The 17,867-nt window shown below is 39.6% G+C and overlaps 4 protein-coding genes and 1 non-coding gene across 17 annotated transcripts; 3 read left to right on the top strand and 2 right to left on the bottom strand.

Moving 5' to 3' along the window:
• Positions 1–69: 69 nt before the first annotated feature.
• Positions 70–3,757, top strand: LOC131022511 (uncharacterized). 11 transcript variants are annotated; one of them, XM_057952036.1, is made up of 6 exons: positions 70–554; positions 940–1,059; positions 1,796–2,085; positions 2,122–2,189; positions 2,936–3,114; positions 3,333–3,757. In XM_057952036.1, exons 3-6 carry the CDS (start codon positions 1,983–1,985, stop codon positions 3,475–3,477), a joined length of 495 nt encoding a protein of 164 aa, XP_057808019.1. In that variant the 5' UTR covers positions 70–554; positions 940–1,059; positions 1,796–1,982; the 3' UTR covers positions 3,478–3,757. The 11 variants fall into 11 exon arrangements, 7 of the variants coding, with proteins under 7 accessions (XP_057808019.1, XP_057808014.1, XP_057808013.1 ...); XR_009101306.1 differs by having other exon boundaries at positions 79–554; positions 1,796–2,439; positions 3,333–3,432; positions 3,515–3,757; XM_057952035.1 differs by having other exon boundaries at positions 82–554; positions 1,859–2,189; positions 3,333–3,432; positions 3,515–3,757.
• A 2,611-nt stretch (positions 3,758–6,368) lies between these two features.
• LOC131022479 (ABC transporter G family member 23) lies at positions 6,369–8,619 on the bottom strand. Its single transcript, XM_057951983.1, has one exon. It carries the CDS (start codon positions 8,396–8,398, stop codon positions 6,506–6,508), a length of 1,893 nt encoding a protein of 630 aa, XP_057807966.1. The 5' UTR covers positions 8,399–8,619; the 3' UTR covers positions 6,369–6,505.
• A 33-nt stretch (positions 8,620–8,652) lies between these two features.
• On the bottom strand, positions 8,653–13,296 carry LOC131022477 (serine/threonine-protein kinase ATG1c-like). The gene is made up of 13 exons (XM_057951982.1): positions 12,614–13,296; positions 11,903–12,023; positions 11,763–11,821; positions 11,586–11,650; positions 11,235–11,328; positions 11,082–11,162; positions 10,885–10,993; positions 10,709–10,781; positions 10,305–10,636; positions 9,848–10,194; positions 9,412–9,697; positions 9,251–9,321; positions 8,653–9,076 (listed from the first exon to the last, which is right to left on the bottom strand). Exons 1-13 carry the CDS (start codon positions 12,848–12,850, stop codon positions 8,837–8,839), a joined length of 2,115 nt encoding a protein of 704 aa, XP_057807965.1. The 5' UTR covers positions 12,851–13,296; the 3' UTR covers positions 8,653–8,836.
• Positions 13,297–14,166: 870 nt separating this feature from the next.
• TRNAV-CAC (transfer RNA valine (anticodon CAC)) lies at positions 14,167–14,240 on the top strand. Its single transcript has one exon. It is a non-coding gene; the product is annotated as a tRNA-Val (tRNA).
• LOC131022507 (PRA1 family protein A1-like) lies at positions 14,171–17,764 on the top strand. Of its 3 annotated transcripts, XR_009101303.1 has the most exons (9): positions 14,235–14,682; positions 14,978–15,018; positions 15,121–15,199; positions 16,066–16,152; positions 16,226–16,314; positions 16,395–16,466; positions 16,547–16,671; positions 16,807–16,867; positions 17,467–17,764. XR_009101303.1 is itself a non-coding variant. In XM_057952026.1 (8 exons), the coding sequence occupies exons 1-7, from the start codon at positions 14,525–14,527 to the stop codon at positions 16,648–16,650; spliced, it is 630 nt and encodes a 209-aa protein (XP_057808009.1). In that variant the 5' UTR covers positions 14,171–14,524; the 3' UTR covers positions 16,651–16,671; positions 17,467–17,764. The 3 variants fall into 3 exon arrangements, 2 of the variants coding, with proteins under 2 accessions (XP_057808009.1, XP_057808008.1); XM_057952026.1 differs by lacking the exon at positions 16,807–16,867 and having other exon boundaries at positions 14,171–14,682; XM_057952025.1 differs by having other exon boundaries at positions 16,547–17,764.
• Positions 17,765–17,867: the final 103 nt, after the last annotated feature.

A 17,867-nucleotide genomic window follows, 5' to 3' on the forward strand; every position in this document is an offset into this window, starting at 1 on the left:
TCCACTAAGATAAAAATAATAAAAATTGTTCATTTTATGGTTGAAAGGACGGAAATGCCCCTCAGCCTAAAATAGCCCATTTCATCTCCACTTCCTCTTTCACGGTTTCACTCTCCCTCCCCCCCCTCTCTCTCTCTCTCCCTCCGAGCTCAGATCGCCGGCGAAGCGCCACTGCCCCGGCCTCGTCGCCTCCGCCATCTCTTGCTTCACCCCCCGCCGCAACTTTAGCCTCCCATGTAGAAGAGCATACTGGAGATGTAGAGAAGAGGCGCGAAGAGGAAAATCCCCTGGCGCTTGAGGAGGAAAGAGAGCAGGATCCAGACGAGGCGCTGCGCGAGCGTCTTGGGCGGCGGGCGGCCCAATTTGGAGCCGCGGTGGCGGTAGCGCGGAGAGTGACAAGTGCTTCTCCTTCACAAGTTCGGCCACCGGCCTTGCCCTCAGATTTTTCGGTGATAGCAGCAAACTATAGCAACCGCCGCCTTCCTCTGTACATTCGCACCGTCGATTTGTCGCATAATCCGGTAATTCATTGTCGAGGCTAAAGCCAATCAAAGGTGCGTGCTTTCATTTTGATTTCAAATCTGTTGATCCCCAAATTTAGGGCTTTTTTTCTCATGGATTCCATCCATTAATTTTATCGGTTCAAATCAAAAGTACGTCATAAGACTTCAGTTCTATTCTAAAATTTTGTAGCAGAAGCAGATAATCTTTGGATAAAGAAATGGTGTATTTTTCGACTTGTTATGATTATCATTAGCAATTTTGGGGCTTAGTATGATATGAATTGCACCAGCATTGTATGAAGTTGCATTGGTCTCTCGAATTCGCAGAAGTCTTCCATTCACTCCCTTCCCGATCTTCCTTCGCCCCGTGACGTAGACCCAGTCAGTTATTTATCTCTCTTATTCGTTTTCTTTATTCTTGCTATTTTGTTTGCAGCTTCTGTCAGTTGCTACACTCCTCGGAGCAGTATTCTGCTTTGCTGCCTTTTGTTTTCATAGCCTGTATGTCTTTCTGGCACTTTTCGCAATTGGAGAGCTACTCGTATTTGCTACCCAGGTACTGTTCTTCCCAGTCATCTTTTCATATTTAGATTTCTAACTTGGTTGCATTTTTTGTCCATGCGTCTTGATTTGAACTAAATTATCTAAATTCAAATGTGCATTAAAATTTCATCGATGACCTTTGGAGGCCCCTGTAAATTTTGTTTGTCTACATTGTGTCAAGCCTAGTCTTTGACCACTATCAATGGCAATATCTACTGTATCAATTCATATATTTTAGGTGCAGATCACAATGGGCTTACATCTGATGTAGAGCTCCACTGTGAATGCCATTGGGACCACTGCTCTAACAGCTTTTCAAGCTTTTGCTTACTTTCTCTGATAATAGAAATATAGAATGGAAACTTATCAGTAGCAATTACAATTCAAATAGAATAGTGTGTGCATAGTTGTAGCATACCTTGGTAGAGAGCTATATATTACATGCACCGAAGGTTGCTGCTCATCAAAAGGCCTCTTAACACCAGATATAGCTGGTATATCAAGTTACGGAAAGAATAAAACCAGGAAACTAGCAAATTAGGTTATTGCATGAGAGCATGAGAAACAACAAACATGACATTCAAGTCCCAGCAGTTCCTCAACAAGTACAGAGTAAAACCACCAAAGCTACAGAAAAAGGATACAATTAGCATCCATCTCCCTTTTACTTGAAAGTACTTCATTTTTCTTAAGATTGCTGACATTTATTTCACTTTGAACTGATAAATATCCATTTCCACGATGCACAGATCTAACAGACACCACTTTTTCTACATCTGCAACTGAATCTGTTATTTTCAAACCAATCACAGCATTACTATTTGGACCCCTTTCAAAGTCGGAGCATCCATATTTTCATCCAAAATGGCTCCCCATGAATCTCTTTTGTTACCTTAGAGTTTAGAGGCAGAGATTCAGAGTTAATGGCTTCTGGTGATGTGCCGTCCTCTCCCCTCGTCGGGCTTCTCCAGGTTTATGTTCTTATTTCGTCGTATATTTCATTATATATTTTCTCCTACACTGGATTGTGGGCTCCACAGAGCGGCAGCTCCACGGAGCTCGAGATACTGCAGCGGAGCGGCAGCTCCACGGAGCTCGAGATACTGCAGCGGAGCGGCAGCTCCACGGAGAAGAAACAAGCTGGTATTTGTGTGTGTCTAGTTATCTCTGTTTCTCTATCTATTGATGTTTATTGAAGAAATATGAGTTTTGTCATCGGAATTGATTGTGATTTTGTGTTTGATGTGACAAGTTGAGGTAGTTTGATTTGAGCAATTGTTATCAGCTGTTATTTTTCCGGTAGTTCAGAAGCAGCACCAACTTCTTGTAACCCTGCTACTGTGCAATGCGTTGATCAGATTTCAGAGAACAATTGGGGGCTGTTTCAACTGAGGTTTATGCAGGGTTTTGTTCACAAGTTATCTTTTTCCTTTTTTTTTTGTTCCTTTTTTTTTCTCTAATTTTGGTTATGCAGCTGATGCTTTGCTTCTACTGTTGTTAATTCAAGTTTGATTACCCATTTGGCTTAATGCGGTATATCCTTGGTGATATTTCGACGAATTGATACAATTGGACGGTGAATTGTGAACTGATAAAACTGATGGGAACTGTAAATATGTGAACTGATAAAATTGATCTGAGGGTTACTGTGAGTTGCATAAGCTGGCATTAGTGTAAGGCATGTTCTTGGAGAATCACTGAAATATGTTTTAGCTGATGCCATGAGATAGTTGGTTGAAAGAATAAATGTTTATTGTTATCACTACTTTTTCTATAAAGTTGATGGGAGCCCTTCAGGAAACTGCGTCACAATATGTGCTATAATTTGTTTAAAAGAGAGTTCGTGAAGCAAAAGTTCTTAGTCATGAATTTTCTGGATGTCATGACAGAGGAGTTTACCAGAGGACTCACCTGTCCACTCTTCAAGCAGCGATGACTTTGTAGCAATTCTTGATGCGGAGCTGGATGCTGCTTCTGATTCATCAGACGATTCTGAAGCAGTTGCAGAAGAAGAGGAGAGTAGTGAGGAAGACGATGATGACAGAAGTGACTATTTGGAGCTTGGGAGGTATGCTTAATTGCCTTGTCCTGAAATCACTCTGCATGCGATTTAATTGTCGTCTCTAAACTTGCCAAAATCTGTTGCCTTTTCTGCTGGGGTAAATTATGTGGAAAGGCCTGCTTCGAAAGTTTCCTAAAAAGGGGTCCAATAAAAAAGGAAAGCTTGTTTGATGAACTGGTTTGGTTTTGGCCCTCGTGTGTTTTCCTTGGATATATGTTTTACAGGGCTCATGAGCCACAAACAAAGTCCGAGATGGAGAATGAGAGGAAGAGGACGATGGAGGTTATACAAGAGAATAACCGGAGGTTGCAGGAGAGGAATAAGGTTCTCATAGAAGGACGATTTGCAGATTTCATCGAACTTTTGTGATAATCAAGTATCTTTAATTTGTGAGTGGATCTGGCAGATTGGGATGAGCAAGATGAAGGCGAAGAAATGACGCACCAGTGGGAAGATGACTGGGATTATTGGGTGCTTGGTTGTACATGAAGCTTGATGAGTTGTGATGCTTGCTGCAGAAAATGTATGAGTTGATTTTGGAGTTTGTTTAGGGGCCAAAAGTTTTTCTTTTGTTTTGTTGGATTTTGAAAATTGTAAAAGTGTTTTATTATTTATTAATCTTGTCGGCTAAAGACTAAAGTATGAAGCTTAATTGGCATGTTCTTGGAACTGAAATTTTGTATTCTGAAGTATATAATTCGGGTTCTTGAATTCACGACCGCATCTATGAATTCACAATTTCATATTTTTGAATTCACAACTAAAACTCGAATTCACAACCAAAATAAATTATGTTTAGTTGTGAATTCAAACTTTAAAAACTCAAATTCACAACTACTTGAATTCACAATCAAAATAAATTCTGGTTGTGAATTCACAATCAAAATAAATTCTAGTTTTAGTTGTGAATTCAAACTTTAAAAACTCAAATTCACAACTACTTGAATTCACAGCCAAAATAAATTGTGGTTGTGAATTAAATTTTAGTTGTGAATTCACAATCAAAAAATTCTGGCTGTGAATTAAATTTTGGTTGTAAATTCACAACCAAAAAATTCTTGTTGTGAATTCGACTGTGTAGGGTTTAGGGATAAGGGTTTAGGTTTAGGGTTTAGAGTGAGTTTAGAGTGGGTTTAGGGTTTAGAGTGGGTTTACGATTTAGGGTTTAGGATTTAGAGTGGATTTATCAAGTGACAAAATTGATACACCACAAGATTTTTCTTTGTAAAAGGTCTTGAGTTCAATTTCACCTGCATGCGATGTATTGTATCACCTTGTGTAGAGGTGATAACACTCACTTTTTCATGATTTTTAATGTTCATATCATGTCAATTTAGGGTTTAGGTTTTAGGGTTTAGGGTTTAGAGTAGGTTTACGGTTTAGGTTTTAGGGTTTACGGTTTAGAGTGGGCTTAAGCTTGTGAATTCACAATCAATTTTTTTTATTGTGAATTCGACTGTTTAAGGTTCAGGGTTTATGGTTTAGAGTGAGTTTAGGGTTTAGATAGGGTTTAGGGCTTACGATTGTTAATTAAATTTTCGTTGTGAATTCGACTGGTTTTGAATTCACAACCAAAAAATTCTTATTGTGAATTAAATTTAGGTTGTGAATTCGACTGGTTGTGAATTCACAACCAAAAAAATCTGATTGTGAATTAAATTTGATTGTGAATTCGACTGGTTCAGTTCAGTTGTGAATTCACAATCGTAATAATTCACAACTAGGTTTTAGTGTTTCAGTTCAGTTCAGTTGTGAATTTACTGTTTCAGTTCAGTTATGAATTCACAATCGTAATAATTCACAACTAGGGTTTAGGGTTTCAGTTCAGTTCAGTTGTGAATTTACTGTTTCAGTTCAATTGTGAATTCACAATCGTAATAATTCACAACTAGAGTTTAGGGTTTCAGTTCAGTTCAGTTGTGAATTTACTGTTTTAGTTCAGTTGTGAATTCACAATCGTAATAATTCACAACTAGGGTTTAGGTTTAGGGTTTAGTGTTTCAGTTCAGTTGTGAATTCACAAACAAAAAATTCTGGTTGTGAATTCGACTGGTTGTGAATTGTGAATTCAGGGTTTTAGGTTTTAGGGTTTAGAGTTTAGAGTTGATTTAGGGTTTAGGATTTAGAGTGGGCTTAGGCTTGTGAATTCACAATCAAAAAATTCTTGTTGTGAGTTCGATTGTTTAAGGTTCAGGGTTTAGGGTTTATGGTTTAGAGTAAGTTTAGGGTTTAGGGTTTAGGGTTTACGGTTGTGAATTAAATTTTCGTTGTGAATTCGACTGGTTTTGAATTCACAACCAAAAATTCTTATTGTGAATTAAATTTAGGTTGTGAATTCACAACCAAAAAAATCTGGTTGTGAATTAAATTTTGATTGTGAATTCGACTGGTTGTGAATTCATAAACAAAAAATTCTGGTTGTGACTTCACAATTCACAAGTTGTGAATTTACACTGGTTGTGAATTGCGGGATTTTTTAAAGGGGTGATGTAAAGTGGACATTTTTTTTAATTTTTAATGTGAAGGGTATTTTGGTAACAGTGGACATTTTTTATCTTTACAATATGAAAGTGACCATTTTAAAAATCCACTCTAAATTATATATATTAAAAAAATGAATCCACGGGTTGGATTTTGGTCGGATCCGGATCTGTAATTTCAAGATCCAGATCCGTTTTATAAATTGAAATCCAGATTCGGCCCAAATCCATCGGGTCCAAAAAAAATAAGATCCAGGCCCTAAAAAATGAATCTGAATTCATGGATCTTAACCGGGTCCAATATCCATTGCCATCTCTAATCCAAATCCATATATACATGTAAAAACATAAAGGATGAAGGCAAAAGTCTGGTTAATCTTAAATTTTGAGCAATCAAAACGCAATTTATTCCAATCTGTCAATATTTTGCGGCAATATTTAGCAATCATGTTGAGAGATTGGCATTTCCAAGAGAAATAAATCATCTGCCGCAAATTCATAGCTGCTGCTTAAGTGAGACTACAAATTAGTCCCACTTTTCTTGCTACATTTTGTACAATAGCAAACACTCTTAACTCAGAAAAAATAGATTGTTTCATAGGCAAGAACACAAGAAATTCAACAAAAGGAGGGCAACAAAAATAGGTTTCTTTTTGCGCAAAGTTGTAAGAGAGAAGAGACCTATTCAAATTTCTTTAGCAAATGAGTCATTTCGTATATGGATGGACCATTGATGCATTTAAAGTGAGACAAATGGTAGTTGGAACTTTGAACTCAAGCTTGCAACCAATTAATGATTCTCTCATTGCATATTTTGTAAGGCTTGCTTGCATTATTGATATTGGACACCCTTAACATTGAAGGGACCTCAACAAATTTTGAAACCTAACATCTGAAAACCCTAGCAAACGCTCCGATCACAACGTCGTCTTGGACACCTTCCGCGTAAGAACGATCCAAGAAAGTATCCGATACACGACGAAGAAGGCGAGCATGATCCCGACGTTGATCCATCTCGTGTCCTCCTCCAATCCCCTGCTCTTCAACACGTCTCTCCCCGTGAGCACACATCCCTTCGAGAAGCACTCGTCTCTCTGGCTCCAGTACTCGTTCAGAAGCAGGGAATCAAGAGGGTACCTATAGAGAGAGACGTAATACATGAAGAGCCAGTACTTGGGGATGAACTCTCTCGGGATGAAGTATCCCGAGAAGAGGAAAAATGCCCCGAGGGCAGTGCAGATGAGCGAGTTCCCGGAGATGAAATCCGGGGACACAACGCTCAGGAACAGCACGAGGGAGCTCGCCATCAGCACGATCAGCCAGACGACAAACGTGAAAAACAGGAAAGCCGAGGGCGAAGGGTTGAGCCCGACAATCCAATACAATGGCACGGAGAAGAGGATCGCCACCACAAACAAGAAGGGGAAGAAGATGATGGTATTGGCGATCAAGTAGGAGGAGACTCGGTAGGAGCCCCTCGACGCCTCCTTCATCAAGACGCGGCGCTCTTGGAGGTAAATAGGCAGAGCTTCGACGGTGGAGGAGAGGAGGAAGCTGAGGCTGAACGCGAAGAGGCCTAATCTCTCTGCAACACCGCCTTCGTCCTTCCTTACTCGGACATAAACACTCCCTAAACCGAAGCCTCCAACGAGAGCTTGCATCGTTCGAGCTAACAAAAGCTGCTTTGTTCTGTAAATGATCTTCCACAGCCTAACACACAGCACCATTATCTCAAACAGTCTCCAAACAAATGGATCAGCAGCTGCTGTTTCAATCTGCAACGTTGAATTATATGAAGGATACACCAAACTAGGGTTGGATTTGGAGTGGGATTCTTCTAGAATCGATATGATCTCCATTGAGAACTCGAGAGGGTTGATCTGTGGCGGGATCTTGAACCCCTGCTTCGTGATGGCTAGCTCTAGAGCCTGCAGCGAGCCGTGGTGAGCGACTGAGCCGCGGGAGAGGATCAAGAAACTCGGGATGCGCTGGAGGATTCGGTAGCTGGGCTGATGAATGGAGAGGACTATGGTCCTCTGCCTGGCTCGAGCCATGGACGAGAGCAGCTCGACTACATGGAGAGCCGAGCTGCTGTCAAGGCCCGAAGTCGGCTCGTCGAGAAGCAGGATGGGAGGGTCATGGATCACATCCACTCCGATGGAGACTCTCTTCCTCTCCCCTCCCGATATCCCGCGATTCTCTTCATCTCCGACAAAGGCATCCGCGACGTGGACGAGTCCGAGCTCTTGCATTAGGTTTTCGACTCGGTCTTCCCTATCGCGAGCCGTCATCTCCTTCAGCCGGAACTTGGCGCTGAACATGAGCGTTTCTTTGACTGTGAGGAGAGGGAAGAGGGTGTCTTCTTGAGCAACGAAGCCGCAGATCTTTCTCAGATGTTCTTGGCTGGCTGCGACGCTGTCGTTGAGGACGATGCTGCCGGGGTCGAAGTCCCGGTCCCTCACCCGGCCGGAGACGATTCTGAGGAGGGTGGACTTGCCCGTGCCGCTGGGGCCCACGACCGCGAGGATCTCGGAGGTTCTCGCGATGAAGGAGACCGATCTCAGGATGTTGATCGGCGTGGGGCTCGGGCTGCGGGAGATGAGGGTTGGGAGCCATGTTTGTTTTTGGATGGTGTAGGATAGGTTGGTGACTGTGAGTTTGTAAGGTGTTTGGGTGTGGTGGTGGTGGGGTGGGGAGTGGTTGGAGGAGGAGGACTGGCTGGTGGACTCCTCCGGGGAGGCCGACGTCGAGAAGAGCACGGCAGAGTCGTCTTCTAGGGCTGCTGCGGGTGGCTGGAAGCATGTGGCCATTGTTGCATCCTCCAAGTTTTGATGAGGATTTAAATGGAAATCAAGTTTTAAAGATGTGAAGGTTCTGAGTTGGAAGAGGAGGTTGGACCAACCTGGACTATTGCAGCATGCGATCACACATTTGGCTGTGGTTGGTGATCCATGGAGGTTGACTCTCTCTCTCTCTCTCTCTCACACACACACACACACACACACACATAAGAGTGATGACATCAAAGGGTAAAATAAACTCAAGATAAGATTGAGGCATCAGCTTTCAACAACTGTACAAATTTGGATTTCCAGAATTGTGTCGAGATCATGTGAATATATTTACAGGCATGTTTTTCATGTTGCTAGGGATTTGGCATCACTCCACCTATGACAATTCAATATTATACAAGAGGTGGAAAAGAAACAAAAAAATAAAGAATTGAAAATAATGTATGAGCACCAGTTTCAAGAAGGGCTAGGATGATGGTCGCCCTTCAACATAGCCATTCTTTGAGACCTTGAAACGTTCTGCCTGTTCTTGATTGCATTAATGTAATTCTCGATACGGTATCGGTCTGAGTTGGTGAGGGAAAACGGAGGATTCAAAATGAGACATGGCGCTTCCACTAGAAGAAAACGGAACAAGCGAACGGCTTTTGAGTAGGAAACCACAGCACTTTCAGTATCACCCAGGTATTCATCTACCTGCAACCAGTCCACAGTAAAACTGACATTCTTTAGTCATTCATGTATGAACTTGAGCAATATTTTTAAGCAGAAATTTTGGTAACTTCTTCCTTATCTTGAGGTTTTCATGCATCATATAATAACGGAACTAAGCCTCCATATAGGGACGGCAAAGGACGAACTAATACTTACTGCTCCGTGTCTCCCCAACGCTAGAGCAGACTGATATATCAATTCCATTGCATCTGGGATCTCCTTGTTTCCTGAATCACGAAACTCAGGAGTTCGTCACTGAATAATTTATAAAGCACATACAATCTACAACAAGATTAAGAGAAGTAAGTTCCTCATACCAGGCTCTATTGCTTTAGCAAGTTCCTCAGCATGCTCGACTTCTTGAAGAAACACTCTCTCTATCTGTTTACTGATGTCTAGTGGCCCCTGCCTATTAGCGATGTCAAGAAACTCTTCGCCAGATGGATTACGCTCAGCTTGAGAGACTTCTCTGGATCTTGTATCATCACGGCTTGGACTTCCTTCCATAGCTGAAGCTGCATGAGTGTGACAAATATGCAAGGCTTGCTTCCATATAGCAAGAATTACAAGCTGCACTGAAAAGGCTTCTAGCTGCATTCTTCCCTTGATCCACAAAATGATAGCCATGTTATATGTTTACATATCTCAAATAGGAGAGTTAGAAAATTCAATATCATATCTAGGTGACATAAAGTGAATGGCGATATACAAATTAGTGTCATGATTTAACAAGATTGTCATTCTTTAAATTACCTTGTCATTTACTAACTCAGTGATGGCAGCCGCAAAGCGCTGCAATGAACTGATCCGTGTCATGTAATCAGTTGATGGCAGCTTTAAATTAACTACATTATTCACTGATCCATGTGAAATCTCCGGAGCAGATAGCCGACTTTCTATAACTCGTGTGCGATCAACTCTACCAGTTCGTCCCTCAATAATCGGCAAAGGAGCACTGGACACATTTCCAGGAAAAGGATGTGCACTTCCACATTTAGACTGAAAATAACTAGCCTTGAAAGCATGTCCTACAGACGGTATTTTCATTGGAGAACCAGGGACGAGCACATAATCTTGGTCGATGGAATCCACTGGATCGACTGTCAAGTCAAATCAAATTAGACGGAGAAATGAAAAGCTACTAAGCAATAAACTGTGTTTAAAGAACCAACGCCACAAAAGAATCATATAAGATTATCAACATAGCTACCTTTTTTTGGACGATTATCTAGTATTAAATCAAGGTCAGTGGTTTTAAGAGACCCCTTGAGGTTTCCTTGATGGATGCCGATTCTGGACCCTGTAACTTCTGCTTTATGAGGAGGACCAGGACAAAATCCGTACGTAGATTTTTTGGTGGGTGTTTCCGGGTAAGATGGACTGCCAATAGTGTCACTGGATTCTTCATCTAGACTAAACGGTAAACAATCTTCGTGCGAACTTTGGGCTGTATTACCTTCAGGTAAACAATCTTCATCAAAGCATTCATCTGTATTCCCCTGAAGAGGTAAACCATCTAACACTCTTTCTGATGGCTTGTTTCTGCAAAAGAGAAGTTAGTAAATGAAAAGAAACATATTATCATGATCGAATAAATATGTAGATTATATTTACCTGAAGGATTCATTAGGCTGTTTTTGAGACAGATAAGGATGGTTAAAAAACTCCTCAAATGTCAACCGCTCCACTGTATAGATAAGGGTGTCAACCAATTGATGTGATTGTTTTGATAAATTAACCATACCATTTTCATAATTCTGACACTATTCAAATATATGCAATTAAATTACCTGGATTGCGCCGCAGCAATTTTCTACACAAATCCATGCAGTGAGGACTCAAATCCTTAGCCTCGGGTGGGAACTTCAAATCAGTTGCTTTAATGATGTTCTGGAGCAGCTGAGGAAGGTAGTTCGAACAAGATTTTGTCACAAGCAAAACTCAGGTAAAATTTCTTAGAAGCAATCAAAATCTAAGACAAACACACCTGTATCTGGTTAACTCCTGTAAACGGAGTTTTCCCTGTTACAAGTTGGAATAGAATGGCACCAACACTCCAGAGATCTGCCTGTGTTATTGGGTTAAGACGAGTAGAGGATTATATATCTGCTAGTAGAATATGTCAAAAGTTGAATCTCACCTTAGCATCATATCTCTGGAGCTGCATTATTTCGGGAGCCATGTACAACGGTGAACCACATAAAGTTTCTGCAAGGCCTAAAGGTTGTAGAGATCTGGCAGAACGAAAGGAATTTTTGAATTTCATATTCCAAGCTTTACATTGGGTATGTATCCTTGCAGGTGCCAGAGTAAATTTGTGCTAATATTTAATACTCCCTCTGTCCCATGACAAGTGTCCTAGTTTCCTTGTATTTATCAAACAAACTAGGACACTTGTTATGGGGACGGAGGGAGTAATACTTAACTAGAAAGGTTACAGGAATGACAACGATGACTAGAATATACAAGATTCAAGAGAAGAGAGTCATGCCTTGCGAAGCCGAAATCAGCAATCTTCAGGATGCTGTTGTCACCGTTAGAAGAAAGGAGGAGATTCTGTTCAGGATTCAAGCACAATATTTCAGCTCATAATAACCATTTAAAGCTATGATTACATATGAAACTATTGATATAAGTTTCCGTGTTGATTAAAGACGAGAATGCACACCTGAGGCTTTAAGTCCCGGTGTATAAGATTGTTTTCACGGAGAACTTTGAGGCCCTCGGCTGCATCATTATAATTACGAAAAAACCCTCAGCATAAAGAAACCACAATAATACATAGGGAAAAAAACAATAAGTTGATACCTAGTTGCTGCATAAAGTGCTTTGCAGTTGCCTCAGGGATTCCTCCTTGGAGTCGTTGAAGATGCATCGAAAGGTCCCCCCCTCTGCAATACTCCAAAACAATGTACATCTTTCCTGGTTCCTGTAAATACAGAATGATTCGGTCAAATAACACGCAGCCATTATCCTATATAAACTTCTCTGAAGCAATCTTAAACCCCAACACTAAAAAATTGCTGACTTTGAACAAAGAGCTACAGTCTCCCAGTTCTCATATATGGTTAAAGACTTAAAGGTGTCAACTGGCCCTGCTAATGAACATGATCAGGGCAAAAATTGACTGCTGCACAGACAGTATGCGACGAAAAACCAGAAAATCACAAAGACTAGCCAAATGGTGATACTAACAACACTTATTGAGTTTCACTTCACCCATGGAAGACTGAAAATTCCTTGCTTTAGTTGTTCTTTTAAACTCTAGTAGTTCATCAGTTCATCTAGCTCCTTTTCTCTACAATTATCAGCCTATAGTTCAACAAAATGTCTCTTCATTCCATCAAGCAAAGGGGAGAAAAGGATATAGCATCCAACTTCCCAACACTCTATAATTCCAAAGGCAGAAGCACAATCACTCAAAAAGCAACACAAGATTAAAACACCAAAATTCAACTACAATAAAGAACAACAACAAATCGGGGAGAGAGAGAGAGAGAGAGAGGGGCGGTTTCGGACCTCGATCATGTCGTGCAAACGGATGATGTTGGGGTGATTGATTTTCTTAAGGATGAAAATCTCCGACTTCAAGCTCTCCTGCAATTTGGGGTTCAATCGAGACGTGACAATCTCTTTGATGGCGACTTCGGTGCCGTGGACGCGGTGGCGCGCGTGCCACACCGTCGAGAAGGAGCCCGCACCAATCTGCTTCCCCACCACATAATCCCCCACCACGTAGTAACCCCTTTGCGACATCGCCAAGTGTATTCAACATCCAAACATAGCCTTCAGCTCCAAACCCAGCAGAGGACAAAAGGGAAGAACAGGAAAAAGGAAAAAAGATTTCTGTTGTTTTTTCCTTCTCCTTTTGGCTTCTTTTCCACTCAAGTTTTTGTGGGCTTTCGTGAAATTTTCCCTTTTCGCCTTTTTTTGCTTGGATTCGGATGCGAGGTCGAAGGGACGAGGAAATAAATCGGAGGGGTCCTTAAAAATTTGATATTTTTTCTTTAAAAAAGCAAAAATAAGAATGTTGCTTATGGCAATGGTGAAAGAGAGATGTTAAGTGCAAGAAACTTCAACGCTTGAGATTTATGATGAATTAAGAAAGGGGTTCTCTTTTATAAGAGATTTTGGTGGTTTGGCTTCAACGGCCGCAGTTATATGGCGGCCGGAGCCGCCCTCAAATTGACAGCGTTGTTGAAACGCGGCCGGCCGGCATTGGTTGTGATTATTAACCTTTTTTCAAAAATAATATGGTAATTTTGTTTTGTGTTTAAAAAAAATAAAAATATAAAATACGTACGTGGTAAATTGGTAATGGATGGTTCTTTATTAAATATAGAATTATATTCCATTACTTCCGTCCCGCAAATCTTGAAGCAATTCTTTTCGACACCAGAATTAAGAAAATATTATTTAGGTGAAAAGGTGAATAAAGAGAATTTTTTTTGTCATATGAGAAAATAACTCAAGATTCGTGGGAAGGATATAATATAATATTATCACTGTAATACAGCTTTTTAAGAAATGGGAATTCACGTAACATCTATTTGTGTTTTAAATATTTTATTTTAAGAAATACAAAATTAAAAAAAAAATATCGGCTAATTTCCAACTAGAATTAACTTTAAAATTGTTACTTTCATGTCTTGTTATTCTTAATGTGAACATTGTTAAAAAGTTCTTAAAATGCTAAAAGCATAAATCACGAATTTGGCGAAAAAAATGTTTTTAATATCCATTGAACGAAAGTGCGAACAAGATATTGACAATTGGCAAATTGATAGAATTTAGAGATTTACTTTCAAGATGTGATAGTTTAATTGGTTAAGAGATAAATGTAAAATATATGTCCATATCCATATATTTAGACAGAATAGCACGATGTTGTATACATTACTGCATGCCTTATTCACACCCCTAATTTGTATGCGATGGACTACTAATTATCTAGTAAATTTTTGTCTGAAAAAAAAATATCTAGTAAATTTCTTAACATAAGATAAGATATGGCAATCTAAATAGAACTAGCTATTAATAGATATAAATACTTTAAACACGTTTTCTATGAAGTCTGGGTGGTGTAGTCGGTTATCACGCTAGTCTCACACACTAGAGGTCCCCGGTTCGAACCCGGGCTCAGACATTAACTATATTTTTGTTTTGCTTAATCACTCAATCATCCTCTCTCTCTCTTTCTCTCTCATCGTTACATTCCATTGATTCCAAACCTTTTCCTCTCTCTCTTACTTATCACCAAATTAATCTGACACTCACAAACTGATACCAAATCCACTCTGTCAAATTTCTCAGTTTGCCTCTTTCTTCAATTCATAGTTTTCCTCTTTTTTTTTTGTTTCCTTGTCCGGTTCTATTTCGTAGCTGCTGCCTAGGGTTTCTCCCGATTAATTGTTCTGTCGATTTGAACGGATGGATTGGAGCAACGTCACTGCTGAGGATCTGGTGGAGGCGCTGCGGGAAGTGGACTGGTCGTCGCCGCCGCGTCCATTCTCGGAGTTCTTCTCCCGATTCACTCTTCCGCGTTCTTCTGCCAAATGGAACAGTCGCCTCAAATGCAACCTCTACTAGTGCGATCCTTCTCCTTATTGTGATCGATTCATTTTCCGAATTTCTATATTAGCTTGGTATTAAGTGTTCAGTTTGTAAGTTTTATTGCGAGAGGCATGCAAGAGAAAGAACTTGAACGTTTTAATGATGTGATTTTTTTTTTCAGTTTTTTCGATTCCTAAAATTTATCATGGAGCTGAAAAGTGGCCGTTGGATTGTGTGTGTGTTTTTTTTGTTCACTGAGTGTGTGAAATCAGTAATTCAAGCTGTTACCCTGTAATCCTTACTTTTGTATTTATGATCTTATTTTTGCAGTTACCGGACCAATTATTTCATCATGATTGTTTTCATTCTTGGTAAGAGAGCTAAAGAGGATGGCGGATGCTTGTTTGTGTGTCTGCTCACATGACTATTTGATAACTTGAATTATAATGGATCGCTATGCATGGTAATTTCAGGGATGGCGTTTCTTAGGAGGCCGCTGGCAATTGTTGCAGCTCTAATGGCAGCTCTGAGCATAGCTTTCCTAAATGATAGGTATGGATGTTGAATTACACTGTTGCAAGACCTGTGCTTTTTCCCTTATGATAACACAGTCACTGCGATGTTTCCTCATCAGAGTATTGGAGTTCAAGAATTTGTTTTACCAAGTTGGCTGTATTGTTTACTTGTAGTTCTATGGAGTTTCAAGAAGGGATCGGGTTCTTTCTTTTACGCTAAGATTTGGTTATTCAATGGTTGAGGTTTTTTTAGGTTAATGATACTAGGATCTTGAAACTAATGTTGAGTGGTTTTCATGTTTTGTGTATTCCACTATAGAGAGTGGGCTGTTCTATCACGACTCTGAGATTTTATGAACATGAGATTCTATAACAAAAAACAGAACCTAAGCCTTTAATGCAACTCAACAAGAACGTGAACAAAGAAAAATGAAATGAAAAAACATATTATTTTTTAATATGTTTACCAATTAGAGCCCTGATGTGAAGACTTGAGAACTTTTTACCATACAGGACATAGTTTAGTGCTACCTGTCTCATGAAGATGTCATGAATTGTTCTGCTTAGATATAATATATGGACCTATAGGCTTCCTATCCAATTAGATACTATTTCTCCAATAAATTTATACCCGAGTCACTTAATTGTTATTTTTTTCATAATGTGTGATAGATAGATATATAAGAAGAAACTTCCTCGTTTTTATTTTTGTTTGCTTTTTATTGGTTATGGTATTGTAACTGTTTTCGTTTTGAAGAGATAAATAGGTTCACATTTGTAAATCATCTTATGATGTATTGAGTCTTCTGTTATTGAAATAAGCTAGAATTTGACATATGTGTTTGCTGGAGTTGCTCCCTTTGTTCTCTGCTTTCTTATATTGCAAGATATTTGTGCATTTAGCTTTGCAGGCACTTTCAATGAAAAAGTCACAAGAACTGTACGTCAATTTTCTCCACATCTAGCTGCCAAAATGAGGCCGCCCCTTACGTAAGCAGTATCACATCTCTACAATTGTTAAGCATTTAATTATGCTCTTAACTAAGGGTTATAATTGACTTAGGCCTGTTATTCGGGGGCGCCCTTCTGCTAGACGATCCATACATATATGTGGATGGCCACGCTGGGTATTTGCCTTGGCATTTTCTATAGGTATGAGATTTTTAGGCCTCTTTATCCACAATTGTCAAGTAACAGATTGATGGTGGTAATATCATGTCTTCTCCCTTCAGTGAGCTGCATCATTTGGTTTCTCTCTTGTGGCATTGTTACTGTCTTGTTGGCGTTCGCTGTTGGTCTTCTTGGTAAATTTACTCATTATTTTGAGATACGTTTCTTGGTCGAACATATTTTTGCATCTTTGACCTCTCTTTCTCTCTCTCAGCCACCCTAATTCATGCAAGCTTTAGGACGCCAAACCTGAAAGCTCGGCTTAACACATTCCGTGAAGAATTCCGTGCAGTTTGGCGTAATTATAGTGAGCTGTAGCTTGTGGATCGCAGAACACATGTCAGTTTCTTTGCCCTGAGAGTGCCTTAATGTATAATCTGTGTATTTACTTAGACAATCTATTTTCATATGTTTATTTTATTATGATTGCATCCTTGTTGTATTACGTGTGAAATGGATTTCCTTGTCGCTTAGGAATTGTCAAGGGTGGCTTGGGAATCGGGATAGTTAAATTCTTCATTCTGTTCTGTGCCAAGTAAGCCACACATACATATAGCTTGTGGTCATAGTGGTATTTGTGGTCTCTTCAGTTGGATCTTGATATATCTGTTTATGTACAAAGTGCTTCGTGACATCTTTACTTCATTGTGCAACTTCATATGATGTATGATTGTAAGAAATGTGATTCTTGGAAGGTTAAATTAATAAATATGCGATAAGGATGTAATATCTACCTGCGGGATAGTTTTTAGTACTGATTTAGTCACCTTCCATTTATAGGAGCTCAAGTAAATTTAAGAGTGGCCTTTTCTCATTTATGAATATGCTTTCTGCTGAGAAGGTGTTATTTAAACTGTTCTCTGAGATGAAAGTTAACAATATTGTTATTTCCATAAAATAATGTTTTTTTTTTGTTTCCCTGAGATAGGTTCCATTCTAGTGCTTGGTAAATAAATATAGAGTTGGTTTCGAATGAGCAAAGGATGATAATTTGACTTGTTCGAGCATATCTTCCCTACTTTTCAATATTCACACTCCGAATAAACTAAATGAATTAACCTTTGCTATCATATTAATCTTCATTATATTGACGAATAAAATACCTCCTTTCTTATCTTTCTTTCTTTCTTTCAGCATCCCATTCTACGTGTGGGATTGGTGTGCTTATGAAGATGGTGTGTTACGTCCTCTGGCTCACTTCTGCGTGGCTGTCAATTCTCCTCGAGCATGTTCTGCAAAGATTTACAGATTAGAACATTGTAAAGTTCTTGGATTCCTTATGATCTGGTATTGAGAAATCTTTGGAATTTATATTGAAAGATTTCTTTAAAATGTTGTATAGAATTAGAAGTCCTCTTATCAGTGTTTGCAAACTGGTGTACTGCCACTTTAAAGTGATAGCAACTTTAATCTAAACCGTGTGTTAGAAACATGTATATTTTGCCATACGACTAAATTCATTATCTTTCTGGATGCTGAAACATGAAAAATTCTACGACAATAGTTTCCGTTGTAAATTTAATAAATTAGTGGAG

Source organism: Salvia miltiorrhiza, chromosome 4, assembly GCF_028751815.1.
Source record: "Salvia miltiorrhiza cultivar Shanhuang (shh) chromosome 4, IMPLAD_Smil_shh, whole genome shotgun sequence".
NCBI lineage: Eukaryota > Viridiplantae > Streptophyta > Magnoliopsida > Lamiales > Lamiaceae > Salvia > Salvia miltiorrhiza.

Bases quoted from the DNA above. Each gene is read 5' to 3' on its own strand.
- LOC131022507 (XM_057952026.1), top strand. From the start codon at position 14,525: ATGGATTGGAGCAACGTCACTGCTGAGGATCTGGTGGAGGCGCTGCGG. The intron at 14,683-14,977 runs GTGCGATCCTTC...TTATTTTTGCAG, and splicing joins CTCAAATGCAACCTCTACTA to TTACCGGACCAATTATTTCA. The intron at 16,467-16,546 runs GTAAATTTACTC...TCTCTCTCTCAG, and splicing joins GTTCGCTGTTGGTCTTCTTG to CCACCCTAATTCATGCAAGC.
- LOC131022479 (XM_057951983.1), bottom strand. From the start codon at position 8,398: ATGGCCACATGCTTCCAGCCACCCGCAGCAGCCCTAGAAGACGACTCT.
- LOC131022511 (XM_057952031.1), top strand. From the start codon at position 1,983: ATGTGCCGTCCTCTCCCCTCGTCGGGCTTCTCCAGGTTTATGTTCTTA. The intron at 2,190-2,935 runs GTATTTGTGTGT...ATGTCATGACAG, and splicing joins CACGGAGAAGAAACAAGCTG to AGGAGTTTACCAGAGGACTC. The intron at 3,115-3,332 runs GTATGCTTAATT...TATGTTTTACAG, and splicing joins GACTATTTGGAGCTTGGGAG to GGCTCATGAGCCACAAACAA.
- LOC131022477 (XM_057951982.1), bottom strand. From the start codon at position 12,850: ATGTCGCAAAGGGGTTACTACGTGGTGGGGGATTATGTGGTGGGGAAG. The intron at 11,163-11,234 runs GTGAGATTCAAC...CCAATAACACAG, and splicing joins TCCAGAGATATGATGCTAAG to GCAGATCTCTGGAGTGTTGG. The intron at 9,077-9,250 runs GTAAGTATTAGT...GACTGGTTGCAG, and splicing joins CGTTGGGGAGACACGGAGCA to GTAGATGAATACCTGGGTGA.